This window comes from Sciurus vulgaris (assembly GCF_902686455.1).
Source record: "Sciurus vulgaris genome assembly, chromosome: 8".
Classification (NCBI taxonomy): domain Eukaryota; kingdom Metazoa; phylum Chordata; class Mammalia; order Rodentia; family Sciuridae; genus Sciurus; species Sciurus vulgaris.
In genome coordinates, this window is record NC_136468.1 from 66,029,402 (window position 1) to 66,050,363 (window position 20,962).

A 20,962-nucleotide genomic window follows, 5' to 3' on the forward strand; every position below is an offset into this window, starting at 1 on the left:
CTATAGGTTTTACTTTTTTACTTGTTCACTATTCTTCCCTGAACCTCCCATATTCTCTTGGATTCATTTCAAGAAACACATAGACATTCAGAGAAGGTTCAGAGGTGTTAAACTTTCCAAATTCTGTATGTCTGTATGTCTGAAAAGATTTTTATTTTCCTGACACCTGATGATATTTGATAAGAGAATGAATTGTATACTCTAAATAATCTTCTCCCAGAATTTTAAGAAAACAACTTTCTTTTTTTTTGGACTTCTCAGTGGTGATAGTTCTGTTCTTTTTTTTTTTTTTTTTTTTTGCTTTTTTTAAATTGTAAACAAATGGGATACATGTTGCTTCTCTATTTGTACATGGAGTCAAAGCATACCATTTGTGTAATCATAAATTTACATAGGGTAATGATGTTTGATCCATTCTGTTATTTCCCCCCCACCCCTCCCACCCCTCTTTTCCCTCTATACAGTCCCTCCTTCCTCCATTCTTGACCCCCTCCTACCCCTCATTATGTCATCATCCGCTTATCAGCAAGATCATTTGCCTTTTGGATTTTTGAGATTGGCTTATCTCACTTAGCATGATATTCTCCAATTTCATCCATTTGCCTGCAAATGCCATAATTTTATTATTCTTCATAGTTGAGTAATATTCCATTGTATATATATACCACAGTTTCTTTATCCATTCATCAATTGAGGGACACCTAGGTTGGTTCCACAGTCTGGCTATTGTGAATTGAGCAGCTATGAACATTGATGTGGCTGTATCTCTGTAGTATGCTGATTTTAAGTCCTTTGGGTATAGGCCAAGGAGTGGGATAGCTGGGTCAAATGGTGGTTCCATTCCAAGCTTTCTGAGGAATCTCCATACTGCTTTCCAGAGTGGCTGCACTAATTTGCAGCCCCACCAGCAATGTATGAGTGTACCTTTTTCCCACATCCTCGCCAACACCTATTGTTGCTTGTGTTCTTGATAATCGCCATTCTAATTGGGGTGAGATGGAATCTTAGGGTAGAAAACAACTTTCTTTTAAAAATATGCTTAATGCTTTCAAGGAAAGTACAATGAATTTTATCTGAAGCTTTTAGGATTTTCTCTTTTATCAGTGATCTAAAGTTTCTCTCAGAGTTTAAGACTGGATATTTTTTTTTCCATTCATTTTCCCAAACTGTTTCACTCACAGTATCTATGTGTTTTCTTTCTTTTTCTCCTTTTTCGTAATACGGGGAACTTTAAGCACTTGTGCAGCATGCATGAGGCCCAAAGTTTGCACTTAACATCACTTTTTCTTATATCCAATGACATATGATCTCAAGGTTCAAATTTCTAGCTCACTAATTTGTTCTCTAGTTATGCCTATACTTATATTCAGGGGTGAAATAGAGTAATTTTTTTCAAACACCATGATTTTTTCATTTCTCCCATATCTACTTGTTTTATCCTCATAAAATTTGTTCTAATTTCACAAATGTGAAATTAGTCTCTTATTCTTCTGAGGATATTAATTATACTTCTTACACAGCCTATATTTTTTATTCTATTACTCCCATCTACTCAATTCTTGGTTCTTTATTGGATGTTTTTTCAAAAATGAAATTGATTTTTCTTATATTTGGCAATGCTAGATCATTTGATTAAATTTGTTACCTGCCTTTGTCTCTTAACTTTGATGTAAGAATAACTGGTGATTGGGTGAGGACTGCCATGGGGTGTATTTTTCAGTTTCTCCATTTAAGTGTCCATATTCCTCGTCTGTTTCTGGAGGCAGAAGCCTCTTCTTGGAAGTAGGTGCAGTGAGGGGCTCGCCTACATAGCAGTCCCTACAGTACTAACTAGAGGCCTGTGGCTAGCATCCCTGACCTGGAGCAAAGCAAGGATGTCACTTACCAGTGTCTAATTCAACAAGGATCTCAGAACATAGTTTCCTCCTTCCCTTCTCCCCCAGATTCCAGATTCTCTTTCTCTTTCTTCACTCATTGATAATTCCTGGCCCAACTAGGGGACACTTTCTTGTTTTATAATATCATTTCAGATACATTTGCTCATTTTCCTATAATTTTCAGTGATTTGGTGTAGAGTGGGAAGACTGGAACTACGCTGTCTTGATTAAATATTTTAATATTTATTATTTTTGTGGGATTACTCTTCAGCGTTAGTATTCTGGTAGAACAATAAAGTCGTTTTTTTTTTTTTTTTTTAAATCGGTGGTAGCAGGGATTGAACCCAGGTCCTTGTGCATGTTAGGCAAGTGCTCTACCGCTAAGCTACATCCCCTGCCCTAGTTTTCTTTTTAAAGATATTTGAAGATTAAAAACACATGACATTTGCATTTGGGATGCAAGGCAAGTATGCAAATTCCACATTATAGTAATGTGATGTTCTACAAAGCTACTTCCCACCTAAAAACAGCCTCAGCTAGGTGAGATGTGGTAGTTGCTAATTAAATGATGTGTTTGTAGGGTTAAGTCAAAGTTTAGAAACACTAACATAAATCATCAGTGTATTTGTTAAAGTTTCTCCTGTGTGGAAGTAACAGATGTACTTTCTTTAGGACAAAAACAAAACAAAACACCTTTAAAATCCTGCTTTAAACATATAGACCTATTGACACTGGACTTGGGACAGTTGAGGGAAAGACCAAAAAGCTCTTACATCCTTGTGAATTGAGATCAAATACTTTGATTTAAGTAATAGAAAAACATGTGATTGGGAAAGTGGTTTCCAATAAAAGCCATAATGCCTTACTGGCTTTCTTTTCTTCCTACCCATTCGTGTGAAATATTCTGGAAAATATTAGGGTATCTCTCTTTGTCTGTCTATATTGTTATGGAAGAAAGACATAGTTAAATACATATAAGATACAAGTTAAATACATATAATTTTACTTCAGAAAATTTTGAAAAATTAAAGTGCAGAATTAAATCAATTCAGTGGGTCACTCGAGGATTTATCATTTGTGCTTTCTATTTAAGTAGGTGAGTTTATGTGTTGCTTTTGTGGATGCTGGTGGTTGAAGGAAAGAATGAGACAAATATTAATAAACCTTTGAGAGAATCAGACACGCTAAGTATTTCACTACCAAACTCTGAATCTGTTTTTTTCTTTGCAGGAACTTACCCTACGTAAAAATGCTTCATGTTAATTTAATTTTGTGAAAGGATTTTTTCCCTTGAAGCTATGATTAAAAATTATAATCTCAGTGTCTTTTCAGAGACCAACAAAGCAACACTTGACAGGAGGTGGGAGTGGAACTTCACTCCTCCACACAAAAATTTTGGATTAAATTAGCATTTTTATCATCACCCCAAACACAGACAATCCTGGTTGCTCTTATCTTGTTCTACCTTCATAACAATGCTAACCTCATAACGGGCCAGATGAGAACCAGTGAAATAAATCTGGTGGTGTGGCCTGATATCCTAGGAGAAAGGCCACAGATAAACCTAAGGTGTGGTTGCTAGAATAATCAAACTGCTTTTAGAGTTCTGCTGAATTAACTATAAGGCATTAGATGGGCACAGGTTTTTTTTTTTTTTGTACCTTATTATCATGATCAGAATAGGAATCTGATGATGCCACAGCCTGAGAGTACCAACTTCTTTACTGTGACCCAAACCCTGGTAAATCTTCAGTCCTGAGAGATGTCCAGTGAGTATAACTAGGACCACTTGACTCACTGAGTGGATGGACTTTCCTCTACTGTTTCTCTGTGTCCTTACTGACTCTGGCTTTTTCATTTCAGGGATACATAGTTCCAGTTCTTTGTTTTGGGAAATAATGGATTTGGCTGTAGCCAAAAATTCTCTTATATCATTTCTTAGTGCAAAACTGGAATGTCTGATCTGTCATTGGAACTTTTTGGTCAGCTTTGTTTCTGGATTACTATATTAGTTTTCTAAAATGTGTTTGGTATCTTTTAATATTGTCAGTACATTTCAAAGCTTAATTCATGAAGAGATTTCCATGTTTTGTACCAAGTTTCCATAAATATGATTAAAAGAGAGATGGACAGGTTATTTGTATTTCTACTGAAGTGTTTCTTTTGTTCTTATTAAAGAACAGGCTTTGATAATACAATAGACTAAATAGGAGGGGACAGGGGAAGGCCATAGGCAAAGGAAGTTTTATCAATATAGTGGGCTGAGGGTATTGCTCAGTGGTAGATCAGATGCTGAGCATAGGCCTTGGGTTCCATCCCCAGCAGGAAATGAAGGAAAGAAGGGAGAGAGGGAATGGAGGAAGGAGATGAGGGGGTGACATTTAAGACATTAAGTTTTACTGGATAGAGAGGGGGTGGGGAAAGAAGAAGAGAGATGGGGAGGGGATTTATGTGTGTATCAGAATGGTATTCTTGGAGATTAAATTGTGTGTGTGTGTGTGTGTGTGTGTGTGTGTGTGTGTGTGTGTTTTAGTTATAGATGGACACAATATCTTTATTTTATTTATTTATTTTTATGTGGTGCTGAGGATCAAACCTAGTGCTTCATGCATGCCAGGCAAGTGCTCAGTCATGAGCTATAACTTAAATTTGTGCCTAAATTTGTGTTTTTACCTGCTCCTGTGAGACGGGGCTGGTAATACTGGGGAATCAGATGAGTTTTACCCCCTCAACTATTTTTATGGATCAAAACCACTTTCCAATGAAAATCATGTGATAGCATCCATAAATCTCAGACCCAAGGAAGACAACTGAAAATCTCAATATGATGGTAGTGAAAAGATTTTGTATTCTGCAAACACTGAAAACTTTCTCTCAGTGAAAGCTGACTAAACTAAGAAGAGATGTAGTGATTCAAGTGAAGTTAAAAGGTATTTGTAATCACACATTTTTAATATGGATAGGAGTATTTGATTACTTAGTAAAGAATCTTTAGGATAGGTGTAACTCCTTTTGGTTAGTCTATGATAAGAATTATCAGTGCTGATTTAAGTATGCTTTTGCTATTTAACAATATGCATTTATAATATGTCCAGTGGAATAAATGTAAATGTTGTACACAGCATGGGAGATAACAATTACTTACCCTGTAGGTTGGCTCTCAAATTCTTCTGACCATTGCTCTTGAATATCCTCTGTAGAAAGATCTACATCACGGGTGGTGGCAAAATTGAACTCGCTGCCTTCATTTCCATGGAAATAAATGGAGTTCCCATCTGACTGACAGCTATGCTGTAGATAAAAAGAGAGCATGGGGTGGCTTTGTAGCTGTATCTGTCTTACTCATGTGTAATTAGAGTTTTTAGAAAAGTCATTATATTATTCCCTTTACAATGGACTCTCAATTCAAAAGAGCTTGTTACCTCCTTTTTTGCCTTGTTTAATTCAATTACAATTTCTTTCTAACTTATTAAGTTATCACAAAAAAGGAGTCAAGAGGGCATTTGAGCTTTGCCATCTCAGCCTTCAGTATGAAACAAGAATATTTTAATTGGAATAATTTCCCATCTTTACCACAGCCCTTGTTGTGAGAATTAAGTCTGATAATGACTTGTCATGTATTTAAAATTCTGTGGTTATGGGCTAAATCGCACTGACCTTTTCAATATTCCATATATTTCTGACTTGCCATTCAAGTCTTTCACCATTTGTCTGTAAATGGGATATGAGTAGAATAGCCAGCTAATCAAAACAGGGAATATGGAAAAGGTCAAAGCAATTCCAGATATGATCATATATTCTCAGCCAGGTTTTGAGTAAAAGTTTCTCACCAGACCTAAAAAAGGCATGACATCCCTAGTGAAGAACTGGGAATTCACAAACTTCGTTATTCTCCAAAATGACATTTGCAGAAAATAAAGAAAAATAATTTTTTTGATACTTTTTAAAACATTTTTTAACCTGAAGTGAATAGTCAGAGGTATGATCAAACTCTGGAACTGAATAAACTGAATATTTACTTCTCAAAATTATAAGCTTAAATTAAACATTTTTGGTAATAAGTCATATATAAGGAAATACTAATATATATAAGATCAAACATTCTTTTAAGTTTTATATACTCTCAAAATTAAATAGAAATGCAAAAAAACAATTGGACAAGAATCATTCATTAGGTCACTGACTATGAATTCTGATAGGGATAGCATCTATTTCTTTCCTTGCTGCATTCCAGGTCTTAGCACAGTGCCTGCTATAGGGAAGGTATTCAAAAATATTTAAATAATTCAAGAAGTGAATAAATGAATGACATGGTTATGCCTTTCCAGGAAATCAATTATTCTTTTATGGAGAACTCACTATGTAAAAGGCATTAAGTAAAGTACTAGGGAGAAGAAGTTTATAGATATAAAAATACATAATCTTCTCTTTCAAAAGCCCCAATCTACTTGAGATATATCAAAGACAGGGCCCAATGGTGTGGCCACATATTACCATGCCAATGAATGAGATAAGGTAGTAATCACTCTGGCCAGGGCTAGGCTAGATAAGATGGCTTCGTGGATGGCTTTGTGGCGTCAATTGGTTTTAGGAGGGAGGGACAGAAATTCACGTTGGATAAAAAATGTGAATGAATTACAAAGATGAAGTAGGTGTGATTTGAGAATTAGACTGGAGTTTGACTATAAAGGATCTTAAATGGTGGTCTCAGGAATCTCTGTTCTGTTGGTAGTGGTGTTTCAGAGCAGAGGAGAGATTACAAAGAGTTGTATGATAATTAAACTGCCTATAGGTAGTAAAACTAATTGGGTTGGAATCAGATTTGCTACTTGATGGAAAGAATGAATAGTTTCTAGAAGTGAGTGGGAACATGTGATTTTGAAGGAGTCACTGCACAGCTCTAAGACATAACATCCCCTCTGGGCCCTGTCATCATCTTAGGTAATACTGTAGGATATGGCATGCATTGAGGGCTCGAGAATCTTCTTCACACGCAATGAATACAGATTATTCATGCGTGCTAAACTGAACTCATTATATGCAATCCTTTACCCAAACATATTGACCCAAATCTAGAATTTAGTTTATTGAACAGTAAATAGAGTCAACTGATGACAAATCTAAAGCCTCTTTTTTACTATGAATACTACAAGAACAATCAATGTTAAATGGAAAAACAAAGGTTCTTGTATCCAAGGAAATGGCATACATGAAATATCACCATATGTAAGAAGAGAATTATTCTTAATTTAAATATTTTTTGCAGTGCCAGGGATCAAACCAAGGGACGTGCACATGTTAGGCAAGTGCTATACCATGGGCTATACTTCCAGTCCCAAGAATAATCTACATTATAATTTAAATGATTTATTTGTGTAAAAAAAGATGGATTCACCTAATATGAAAACTTGGTCATTTTTGGCTAAATGCCCATTTAATTCATTATTTCAATTTTGTTTTTATTTACCTCAGAATTTTTTGTTAATATTTTAAATTGTTATACCTTATTATTGCTACTTTTCCAATATCTGTATTATTAACATAGTTGATGTCCAGTTTAACCTTGAGTTAGAAAGTAATGTAAAATAAATCATAAAACTGGGTAGCATATTGTTAAGCTAGTTTCATGAAGTGAATTGGTCTAAAAGAAAAGTGAAAGCATAGTTTAAAGGATCTTTCTGCTAGTTATTTTGGTGTTCACATTTGGCAGTAGAACAGACCATTAGTTATCCAATATACATTTTATCAGCATAACCACATTAGTTCTAACATATGAAGCACAAGTCATGTTTACTACAACAGATATGAAGAAGGAAACCTGAAAAAAAATGAAACCCGCTTTAAATGAGTACAATTTTCATACTAGAAGCATTGAAAAACTAGCAGGATAATTCTTTGACAAGTTTCTATGATGGATAGGAAGGTATGTGCTTTTTTAAATTAGAGCTATAGTTTTACGTAGTAGTTGGGTTCACTGGACAAAATCATACGCGCGTGAAATTCTATTTCAGTTCACATCACTCGCTTCCCCTGCTCCCTTCATTATCCTTCCTGTACGCTACTGGTCTTCCTTTTGCTCATCTATTTATTTTTGATCGGTTTAGAAAACATATTTTTATATAGCTTTAAAATCTCTGTAAAGCTGATCTTTACCAAATTAAGTAAATGAACAATACTAAATACCAAAACTAAACTTAAATAAACAGATTAGTACTTGGTTAACAGTCTGTTTTAGCCTTTGCCCTAAAAACATCCAAAACTTAAAGGGGAGTATGAGTTAGCTCTATCCTCCCTCCCAAATGAGCCCAGTGCCCTTTTAGGTGTGGAGAGGGAGAAGCATAGTTCTTGCAATAGTCTCTTCTTCATAGTCTTAATACAGTGACACCTTATCAAAAAAAGCCTGTGACACACCCAAAGCAAGCAGCTGTCAGTGGGAGATGGCTCCATCTTCCCATCTCTTCACAAGATGGTGCTATCATTTTCTAGGCAATGGAGTCTGGAGATATACAGAATATACAACTATGAATTCCTTGCTGTGCCCTCCATCCCTACTGCATGCTGGGGGGAGGTCAAGACATGATTTCCACCTTTGCCATTCTGAGAACCCAATGTTACCAAGGTTTACAGTGAGAGTAAGATGCTCCCTTAAAGCTAAATAAGCCAGTAGTACAATACTGAGCCCATAAAAAAGGGGCTAGCCTGTGTAAAATGGGCAAATTCCTGAGTTCCACTGGGAGCAACAGAACTACTGAGCCCCCTTTCTAAGAAGTTAGTTATAGACAGGCCCTATACTTAGGATTCCTGACAGGGTCTCAGAGGAGTGTTGGGTTCTCATTCTAAGGATCCCTAAATCAATTACAAGGCAAGTTAGAATTTCATGTTAACTCTACTTTAGAATGGGTGACAGAAGCTCAATGTCTTGAAATTACTTGGGTTTTAGTCAGGTTTTTTGCTGCTGTGACTAAAAGACCCAACCAGCACAACTGGAGGAGGAAGAGTTCATCTGAGGGCTCATGGTTCAGAGGTCTTAGTCCATAGAAGGCCGGCTCCAATCCTTGGAGCTTGAGGCGAGGCTGAACATCAAGGCTGCAGAGTGCAGCAGAGGGAAGCAGCTCACATGAGATCAGGAAACAAAGAAAGATTCCACTTGCCAGATACAACTGTCTACCCCAAAGCCATTCCCCAATTCCCACCTCCTCCAGTCACACCCTGCCACTTCAGTTACCATTCACTTAGTCCCTATCAGAGGATTAATTCACTGATTGGGTTAAGACTCTCACAACCCAATTATTTCTCCTCTGAACCCTTCTTGCATTGTCTCACATGTGAGCTTTTGAGGGACAGCACATCTAAACATAACAACTTTGGTTTCCTAAATACTCTCCAAACTAAGAACTGATGACTGAATGCATTCAGATTAGGACAGAGTCCCTGGACCTTCACATGCTTCCTCTTTGCATCTCTGCCTCTGCCTGGGAATTTGTGGCACACCTGGTTAGGGGGTGCTTGAACATTCCCCTAGAATCTCACTCAAATAATTGAGCACTTTCATGAATCAAGGAAAATAAAGGTCAGAAAATGACAAATTATTGGAAACCCAGAGCAATCAAGATGATAAAGAATGAAAACTCAGTTACTACCTATCCTCAAGGAATTTGGGGACTAGAATCAGAAGGCTTGTTCAAATAAATTTCCTCTGCTTAATGACTAAAGTTTTACATGTTAATTAACTTCTCTAGGCCTCAGTTTCTCTGGCTGAAAAATGAAATCAGTAATATCTATTCTCTGGAGATGTTACCAGAAGTGCAAATATAGGAGCAACTGTTTTTTGGAAACTTCTAAGTGCTATTAACTAATCATTATTTCTGAAACTGTAGTTAAAAATACGCTGTTATTGCTATTATATCCCATCTTCTAGGAAGTAGCTGACAGAAATAGAAGAATATTTAAATATATTTTTGTCTCTAATCAAAATAGTCATAAAAATTCTTCAGATCAAATTAAAATCTTTAGTAAAATATACAAGAATACATCTTACTATAAGAAATGATAAAAATACTGCAAACATTCATATGCTATCAGGATAGATAAAACATCAATTAAAATTTTAAGAGCCATTCAAAGTTTGGTGGATTACCAAATATTCCCCTAAAACAGGAAGACTCAATAATATGACTGTAGTCACTTTTCTTACAGATGAACTTGCACTGTGTAACTAAGACTCCTATCTTAAAAATCAAAGAGCAATGTGTATTGAGAGTATGAACAGAATTTCAGGAAAGTGCTCTCAATTTTCTAGCTGGTTTTGTTCAGTATTTACTCAAACTCATATCATTTATATGTTATAACAAAATCCAAATAACTTCAGCAAACAATTAAATGAGCTAAATTTTGTGAGCGACATGGGCTCTTGATGCGATAAAAAAAAAATATTTTGGAATTCAGGACTTTTATTTTGAGCTTCATGAAAGAAAATTCATCAGGTATTCTTGAGCAAATGATTATACTACACGTGATTTCCTGAGTTATAATTTTTTAATGACTTAGATTGAATATATATTGGGTAACTGAGCATTTATTTTGGATAAAATGCAAGTAGCAGTTCTTCACACAGCTCTAAATTTTTCTATGTCTAGCCTTCCTAATGTACTTTGATTATTGCATTAATTATAATTATTTTTACTAATCATTATTTCAGAATTGATCAATGACATACTTTATACCTCTAAGTATATTTCCAAATATTTCCTCTAGTAGATTTCCTCTAGTAGATTTCCAAATTTTAAAAATTCCTCAGTATAGTCTCTGTTTCTCTTTGTCAATCAAAAATACTTTTCTGCTTTTATGCTAAAGGGATTTCCTTTACCTGACAAAGCAGAACACAGTGTAACTAAGTGACAAGAATTTGCCATTCAGAAAAGCATCAACAGGAAACATGAGTGCAAATTCCTCAATATAACAAGTCCTTGGCCACAATTCAGAATAGCATTTTTCTAAGGTTGCTCCCTATACTCGACTGAAAATGTTAATGACTTCACCTCTGTATTTGCAAGAGTACTTACAATCACCTCCACCATTGTTTAATTAGGTTTTCATCAAAGATGAACACTGAGGCACCTCTTAATATTATCTCCCCGGGGTCTAATGGCCCTGATGATTCTTTCAGGCATCTATAGCCTTACAATTTATTTTTTGACGATATACTTTTTGTCGGAATGAGTGTATTGGCCATTTGGGCAAAGCCAGCTTGCAGAGAGCTGGTGGCAGATGGAATGAAATCTGCCTGGTATGCCTTCCCCTCCACATGAGCAGAGAGCCATCCATTTCCTCCATTAAGGAGTTGTCACTCAGCCCACCCAGCTGGAAGACCATTTTTGATAGCCAAGCTGGCTGGTGGCAGACAATTCAGATACAAAGTGCACTTTAAAAGGAAGCTAAAACATCATTTGTAGGAAAATTGAAAATGCATGGCTTCCACCACAGCCAATTTTTTAATGACTGTAATATTTTAAGTGATTATTTTTGCCACTTCAGATTGCTCCTTAGAGAGGAGAGGTTTTTTAATTAAAATCTAGGCAATGCAAACAGATGAGATATGAGGAACAGAGGAAAGAGAAATAAGATGAATAAAATTAATTAAAATGGCATTGTTAGTGCAGTCATAAATTAGCCACTGTCTGGCTGGAAATAAAATATATTGGTATAGGAAATTCTGGATTAAAGTGAGATGTGTGCTGAAGAGTTGGAAGCTGACTGACTTACAGCCTACATGTCCCTGTTCCTTAAGTCCTCTGTATGCTATGGCTGGTATACAGAAATGCATATTGCCTACATCCTGGTTCACTGTTTTTTAAAGGTCCAGACTTCATGCTATACAATTTTTTAAAAAAATGAAAATAGGAAGAGAATGGTTTCTCTTGTGAGACCAAATGAATTTTGATCATTTTCCACACACTTGATTTCTAGGTAATTTAATGCCAGTTAAAAAACTGAAAAATTGGCTATGAACACAGTCCAGGTGCAGGAGAGTTGAAGAGCATTTTCTCTAGTCAATACAATGGATTCAACCATGGTGAGTGAATTTTAGGGAGCTGAAAGAGTGTTTTTTTCTCATTATTTTCTGGATTCATTAAGCATTTCTGTTTGAGGTGCTTTGTACTAAGATGTATAAAGATTCAATTTAGGGTATATTTTGTGACAAGTGTATAATTACTTGGCAATAGTTATGACAACTCTAAAATAGCAATAGTGACAGATTTGAATTGGAATAATGAGAAGAAGAATAACAATATAAAAATCCATAGGGCAGTTGTTAACCTTGTCTTTGGGGATCAACTTGACTTTCACAGTCTCTGAGTTTTCAGACTTGCCTCCTCAAATTAAAGCCAAAGATGCTGGGCATAATGTGGGAGGCTGCTGAGCTTGGAACATAAGGGATGTGTTTTATAGTAAAACTCAAAGCCATTTGGCAACGCAGCCTCTGTTTTTTCATCTGTGAAATGGGGATAATTGTAAGGATTAGATGAGAGGCTGCAGGGAACATACCAACCCCCAAAATTGATGAATCTTAGGAAATCCACAAATACTAATTTTCTTTCTTTTCTTTTTACCCCCCATCTTTATTCATTTCTTTAAGAAATTTTACTTTAATGAATATTATTATGCAAGTTACTATACTAGTTACCTCGCTAAAAGTACAAAGATGATGGAAATGTTACTGTTTTAAATGCTTGTACAGAATACAATATATTTCACTTATTGGATATTGTGCTAATTCAATTGGTGATTGTATCAGCTTCAGATCAAAAACAAAGAAAAACAAAAGGTGTATTAGGCAGGGAGGATCTGGGGATTTGTTTGAATGGTTATTTTCTGTAGAATTTATCAAAATTAGTTGTTTCTGTGTTATTGCCACTCTTGTCATGGTGATCTGGCTCATTTCCATGTTTCACTAATGCTATTCCACATTAATTACTGTACAAATAGGCCTCATTGGGGGAAATTGTGAAAACCACACTATTACATTTAACCCTTCATCCCCAAAGTACTCTTATTAGCTTAACAAATTATATTCTGGCTCATTCTACAATATCATGTCCCCACCTCTTGGGGAAAACATGACAATATGAGCAATACCATCCAGAATGAAGAATACGCCAAGCACAGGGAATTTAGGTAGACAGCATGCAATTAACCAAGCTGGCATCTGGCCAGAAACAGGGTTAACGTTCTGATTGCTAATGGAAAAAGACATGGGAACATGGACTAGCCACGCGTCTTACTGGGCTCAGGTTTACCCTCCTTAGAAAGCCAGTGCTCAAATCCCTGAAGTCACACGCTAGATGGTTTCCAGTACAGTGACCTGCAAAGCGCATTTCTCAAAAGCAAACCTGATTTCCTCCCATTTGTCCTTTTTATTCTGAGAACATAAAATTATCAAATGGATTGTCAAAACCTTCTTCTGGGGTGCTCAATGGCATATTGTACGGAAAATAAATTTGGTGTCACTGTAGACAGGCATTGCTCTGCCAGGAGGCTATATTCCCAAAAAGTAGGTTTTAAAATGAACTCTGTTCTGTGATTTTTCCTTTCACCATTTGTCTTAGTTTTTTTGTTTGTTTGTTTGTTTTTTCTCTCATTGGTTTTGACTTGTGTTAAGACTTCAAAATTTTCAGATAAATTAATTCACATTTTTTCCTCCTCTGGACACAATGACCTTTTCCCTCCATTGATGATTCAGCAATTTATGACAGCAGTGCTAGATGGGAGAGAGCAGAAGCTGAAAATGGAAGCTTCGATTCTTATTCAGGACTGGAGACTTGCCTACTGTCCACTGGGACAAGGAATTTGGCAAATGCATAAAGTACAAGAGCAATAAGAAAATTAATAGACTCTCCTGTTTTGATTTAATGCTTCCCCTTAATGGATTGTTGATTTACCTAATGACTGTTGTCTTCATTAGGGTCTTTGGTGTTGGTTAAACTAGGAAAATTGTCATTATGGGATATTTATCAACAGTAAAGGTGGTAAAGGGGAAGCAATCAAACTCAAGTGGTATGAGAGAGAAGATCCTTCTAAATTCTGTAACTTAGTTACTGTAAATTCTTGGTATAAATTTACAAATTTTAATAAATTACTTTTTAAGGGAATTTCTTTTAAATATATGTGATCAAATCACAGCCTGTTCTAAAGGACAAAACTTCACAGAATCTATGACATCCAGTGCCGATTTACTTCTCAACACAAGTTGACATAAACGTATAGAAGGAGTAATCTGGAATTCTATGCAATCCACACAATAAACCAGGGCAATAAATAGGAAAAGATTAGCAGGTGCAAGCGCAGCCAGAGCGAGAGGGTTTCTTACAAATATAAAATATGTGGAACAGCACCTATCTCACAGTGATCTGCATTTAATCTGCAGGTCAATTCCAGGGTGGACAGAAGCCAGTGATTTATGCCTCTGCAAGCTGAGGGTAAGTAGGCTAGCTGAGAAGATAGAAACATTTATTAATGGCGAGTGAGCAAAGCACTCTTTTGCCCTCTTTCTCCTTTGTTTGTCTCGGTCTCTCTCTCTCTGTCTCACTCACACACATACCAAGGAGCCATGGATGATTTGTACTTTCAAAATAAAATGTTGGCTGTCACCATAGATGGGAGTAAACAACAACAACAACAAACAAACAAACAAAATGAAGCAGCAGCCTGACCAGTATTCACCTCCATGGAATATTGATTCATTCAGAAATTCAGCTTTATGAGACATTATATCAAAGAATGGGGGGGAAAAAACAGGAAACAAAAGCACCCTGCTCACAGCTCTTTCCAAATCATTTGTTCCTGTTTCTCCTCAGAGTACTTCATTGACTCTGCAGGGCTTCTCTCTGGTAATAAGTAATAGAAAGCAGGCAGCTACAGTAATTCTGGGATGAGCCTCAAAAATTTATATTTGATGCTTTTCTTTGAACTTGAAATTAAGAATATTCTCAGATTGCAGAATGCATTTTTGAGAAATGACTCTGATGGACTTAATCACAGATTTCAAAAGTGACTAACCAAAACTGAACACCAAGAGGCCAGGGTCTTTATAGACACCAAAAAGTTTATTTATTAAAGACATAAGACCAATGATGAGGACTTCCCCATAATGCTGGTATCTACGAAGCAGTCTTGAAATGCTATGAATACTACAACTATTATCATTACCATTATTACTATAATTTACCATGATTAAAGTTACTATTTCTGTTATTATTTTCATCAATTATTATCTCAAAACCATGTAGTTTCCATGCTACTGCAAATATCAATCCTGGATATGAGAATTGTATCCAGGGTAAACTGCTTAACCTCGATATTGTATGTCTTAAACGGGGATGCAAGTCAAAAAATTCAGATCCTATCCTTTAATATTTGAAGGCAAAGCCAATACCATTCTCATAGTTGGTACAATTTGAATTTGCCTTGAGATTAACCATTCCTCCACTTCAGATGGGAAGTATGTACCCCTGGCTCTTAAATGTGGTACAAACATGCATAGCCACTGGGTGGAGGAACTATGAGAGGATGGTAAATTTGGAAGCAACTGCTATTCTAGCAACTGCTGCTGCTGAACTGATATAGTACATCCCAGATCTTTAGAATACGATCAAATGACACCAAATCTTGATTTTTCTAGAAATCATACAAAAATTTTTAAATGGATGTGATTCTCCATAAAAGAAGGTAAAATCAATATAACCAATAAGTAAGACAGGTGTAATACTGGGTGGGTTTCAGGCTCCTTCCTTTGCTGAGTGCATGATCTGCTTACTCTGGGAGATGGCTAATGAGGGTGATGCTCTGGGGAGCTTTTGTACTTGCAGCAGTATATTTACTGGCATTTAAAGCCCTACATACTTGGTAGTGAACAAAGGGCTGCTGAGGGATTCCTGGGAAATAAAAATAATGATGGTAATCAGAAGCATAATAGAATGTGGCACACCTTTTCTCTCACATGAGAAAGTTCTCTGGAAAAACCTCGGAAGATGAGTCAGGCAGGGGCCTGGATGTATAAGGAGAATGGAAGAGAAACACAGATGGCTGCACTGGAAGAACATATTGATTTTGTAACCTTTTAGAGTCCTCAGCTTACCGACCCCAAATGAAAAAGGCCCAGTCTACATTAAAATCTATGTTCTATGTGCATATACATATATGGCATAATGAATTCCACTATTATGTAAAATTATAATGCACCAATAAAATACATTAAAATCCATGTTCTCATATATCTACTTCATATTAATTACTAAAGAGCCAACAGATGGTAATGGTCTTCTACCAACCCAGGGCAGATTTACAGTGGTGACCTATAATTGCAATTCTCCAGACCATGTACTCCTTAAGCTAATTACTCTATTTGGTCTTATATCATTTTGCCCTACTTGAGATAAACAAGGATAGGCTCAGCTGAAATAGATTAAATATTCCCAAAGAAAGTGAAAGAAGATAAGTGTGTACCATGGAAGACAATGACTTATTTTTGTCTTACCTATTTGACCTGTCACCCTCACACACTATTATCAAGATCAGCAGCTGGATAGTTTACATACTCACACTTTATATTACTTTGTCTTATTATTAATAGTAGTATTTAAAAAATGTTTGTAGCTAGTAATGAAAACCAATATTAAAAATCTTACATGAATGGCACTGAAACTTAATGCTACCACAGAGGTATATATTCAGTGTAACACAAAGTTGAAATGGAATTCATTTAGCCACAGAATTGGTTGAAGCCCCATGAAAACAGGAGGTACTACCCCATGTACTGAAGTAAGGTGATGGACCAACTTTAATGACCTGGCTAAAGGAGTGGTAAAATGGCCTAATGGCTAACTCACAATGAGGGTGTGCAAGCTTGAAGCTGACAGCAGGAAGCTGGACAGCAGAGAATCGATTTCTTTAAAGAGTTTTTGGTGACCTGTGAGTACCACTGATGGCCATGTGGGCCAGGGCAGCACCTCTTGTCACTTCAAGCCTGGTGCACAGGACATAAAGGACACCCCATGTAGAGGGCAGGGTGAGTGTCCTGCAGAGGTGTGACCCAGTGCTGGAGCTGCTTGGCAGGTTCCTGGGTAACAAAAGGGCTATACTTAGAAGTAACTATTCTCCTGTGGATGAATTCAAGCTGAATGTCTACCATAGACCAGGCCTGGGCTCATTCATGCAAAAGGCCACCTTGGTGGTCTAAGATCCTGCCTTAAAGAGCTCCATGGAAGATAAGGAACCCTCATTATTAAGAGATTGTATTTATTACAATCCAACCATAAAAGATGCTTGCATGACTTGCCTGAGAGATGCTTTGGGCAACTACAGGTGGGAGATCCCCATCTTTGATAATGAATAGGAATGTTTCTAAAAAACCCATTGGTAGACTCAAGAAGGAGTCAGGCTCAGGAATCAAAAATGACAGTTCCCAATAATACCTGCCTCTTGCCTCTTCTTCTTCCTCCAGACCCAGCCTGGGGGGTGGTCAAAGGCTAAAAGTAGTCAGAGGTAGTAAGGAGGAGCTACCCCTATTCCTACTGCATAGAACCTGATACGCAGGAGCAGAGGAGCTGTGGGTAACACTTGGAGTTTGCACATTACAATGAACTGATCACATCTGATATTGAACTGAAGTGTTTTTTTCCTTTGGTTTATCAGCACTCTTGGAACCTATCCTAGTTTTTGTGCAAAGAGGGCAGGGATAAAAAAGCTGTCAAAATGAATATGGATAGCCACTGGAAATAGAATGGGATCATTTCCTATATCCAGTTCCCACTCCAAGTTCTGCTTGTTCATCCTAGTGGTGTGCTACAGAGGGGAGGAAGACATTCACACAAAACTTCACAGAGACAAACACATTTGAATGGAGCAGTTAAAGATGGAGAGGATGTACTAGGCAAAGAAAAAGGAAAGGTTAAAAAAAATCTACAAAGAACAGAGAGTGTGACATTCTGTGTTGTTTGTGATGCTAGAGCAAAACTAGGCAGAGGATGAGAATGAAAGTTAAGCTGAAGGCCGGGGATGCAGCTCAGAGGTAAATCACTTGCCCAGCATGTGTGGGGACCCAGGTTCAATCTCCACTACTACACACATACATAAAGGTTAGATTGGCAAGGCCTTTGGATTATGTGCTAGGGAATTTGCTTTGTATCATCCAGGCCTATGCAGGAAGCTATCAAAGGTCTTGAGATGGAGGTAACATAAAATAATCTGCATATATGATACTGGAGTGTTCCTCAGGGGCATCCCTTTGGAAGATACTTGGTTCCAACAGCCTTGTCAGGGAGTTGGTTACTATTAGACTTGATTTCTCTTTCTTCATAGTCCCACAGCCCCTACTGTATTAGATCTCCCTTGTGGGTTACTGCAAATGTCTCCTGCCTCCATAGGGGCATATTTTAATTCTTATACCTCCTTAAGTTCACTTTAGGTCAGCAGTCAATACCTGAGATGAACCAGTAACTACAATTTTGAAAATTAACAGTTACAATGTAAAAGAGAAGTGATCACACTTGGATTGATCTGCTAAATTCTAATATTTGAAAAACCGTTCATCTAAAAGAAGGAACATATATCATGCAGGGAACAAAAATGGAGTAATATCAAGAAATATGAGAAAAACAAGAATATTTTAACCTATAGCCAGACAATGATCGTGGAAAAATGAGCAGATAATTTAATAGGTTGGTGCTGGGAAGAAACACAGGGCAATCAGGAACCCTGTCAGTTTACATTCACTACTTGTAGAAGCAAAGCCATGTAGCAACTGAGAGCAAGAATTCTGAGATCAGATTGCTGGATTTGAATCCTGGATTTGCCCCTGATGGGTGGTTTATTTTGGTACAATTATTCAACACTTCTATATTCTGTTTCCACTTTTGAAAAATGGAAAATATAGCACCTTCTTTAAGGTTTAAAAGAATCAATTATACAAGATAATATGTGTACATGTATATATTTCTGTGTATACATGAGTATACACATATACCTTGTATGTATGTGTGTCTGTGCGTGTATGTGTATCTGGAATAGTAAGTGACTAGAAGTATAAATACTCAATGAAAAGCAGCTGCTATTACTTAGCCAGATAGTTCTATTGGAGCTCAGAAATTTTTCCTTGAATGATTCCACTTTGTAAACACAGCACACTTTCTCAATTGCTGGTATACTTCTCTTTGATTTAGTTAAGATGAAAATATTTCAGAAAAGATGGATGAACACAGAAAATATAAAGTGTAGGTTGAACAAACACAATCTTCACAATTAACAATTCAAAATAAAGCAACGTTTAAATTATACTTTGTAATAAATAGGAATATGGAGATGTTTTCTAATTGATTATATTTGGTTTTCCTTTTAGAGACCAGAAAGAAAAGGAACAATATTTGACAAATTACATGCAGTCTTAATAATTTTTATTTTTAAAGTTCTGACTCAGTTGGCAAAAGCAAGTTTTCATTCTGAGATTTTTGAATCAACATCAAAAGTGGGGGGGGGGGTCATACAAATGAGTTAAAAGAACAACTTCTTAAAATTTATCACTGCATTTATTTGAAATTCTTTTAAAAAGAAACATCAGAGAAAAATTTCTCTCTGACAGCCAATTCAAAAGATAATAAAAATCATTACCACAATTATTTTTTTTCTTAGTAGACTTAGGTCACCTGGAAAATCTCAGCATGTGATTCTAAGCTCATGGAAAGCAAAAGTGTATTCTACCCAAAGTTGTAATTTAATTAAAATTACTACTGAAGCAAAACCACACTTCATGCATTCTTTATCATGGGTAGCACTAAAGTACATGCATTTAGATACTGAATACCTAATTAGATTAGTATAATAGCTTGTAAAATGAGGCAGAAAAAGTACATTTATGCAATAAAGGCTACTAAGACAAAATGATGAGTAATCATCCTGGGAAAAGGATGTGAATCCCAGGCCCTGAGGTTTCCTAGTTTTGAGTACTTGCTTGCCAATACTGAATGACAGCAGAAATCCCTCTTAATCAAGTGGCAGTGGGATTATACACAGGATACCTTGACAAAAGTTTATTTCTATACCCAAGCAAAAGGAATGTGTGGACTCTTTTTAAAGGAGTCATGCTTTAGACTTTGCCTGAACAAATTTTCCTAAATTGAGCAAAGAGGAGGTCTATTTCTAGTACTAGTTTGTTGGTATAATAATCTAATCAACTTGAAGTAAAATGACTAGGATTTGATTGGTTAAGGAAGAAGTTATTTGTGTAAGGAGAGTTGCTGTATTAAGGGTTCACTAAATAATTTTCCATTATTTATCTAGTATGGAAATAAATTATTAAGAGGTGAGCATGTTATATCTTTATACTCTACTTGTTACTTTTCCTGTGATCTAACCCTCATCCAGCACAGGATTTTATTTTTACTTCAGTAAGCCACATTTAAAAAAAAATTCTCCAAGCTGTGTTTGCATTTTATTTTCACATACTGGAAACTGGAAGGGCTCAGTTGAGGGTCTAATGACATTTTTCATATTGTTTCATTTTTTTACCCATTTCCTGGGCATTTAGTCCATGATTTCAATTACCATTCATAATTGCAAAATTTGGATCTTCTCTGTTTCTGACTCATGCTTCCAACCTCCTGTCAAATACTTCTTGCTTGCCCTCAAATTATCAAGATCTTTATGTCCGAAGTGAATTCACCAATTTTTTGTGAACCTGTTCTTCCTCCTGTTTCCTGTTTGTGAATGATTCACTGTCCACCCAGCTGCTCAAACCTTGTCCATGACATCTGTTACTCCCTCATCTTCTCAATCAGTCCCCAGTCTTCTTCACTCCCTTTTAAAAAAATCTCTGAAGTATTTCCTCCTTTCTCCCTACTTTTGGCCAACCATGATCTCCCACTGGACTACTCTTGTCAGCTCCTAATTGGGATCTCTGCATGCACTTGCTCCTCTTTACATTCCATCCTCTATTTCAAAGGGGTATTTCAAAAGTCAAACTGATTTGGTTTTTATTTAAAGCACTTGAGTGATTATCACTTTCTGGATAAAGTTCAAGCTCCATAGCAGTTTAT

General features: G+C 36.4%; 1 protein-coding gene across 3 annotated transcripts in view; it reads right to left on the bottom strand.

The window, feature by feature from the left end:
* The window catches only part of RELN (reelin), a 472,616-nt gene that overhangs the window by 174,877 nt on the left and 276,777 nt on the right, over window positions 1-20,962 (bottom strand). For all 3 annotated transcript variants that reach the window (XM_079149959.1, XM_079149958.1, XM_079149957.1), the window contains exon 11: window positions 5,023-5,168. In XM_079149959.1, the coding sequence (XP_079006085.1) occupies window positions 5,023-5,168 (146 nt within the window). The remainder of the gene's footprint in view (window positions 1-5,022; window positions 5,169-20,962) is intronic.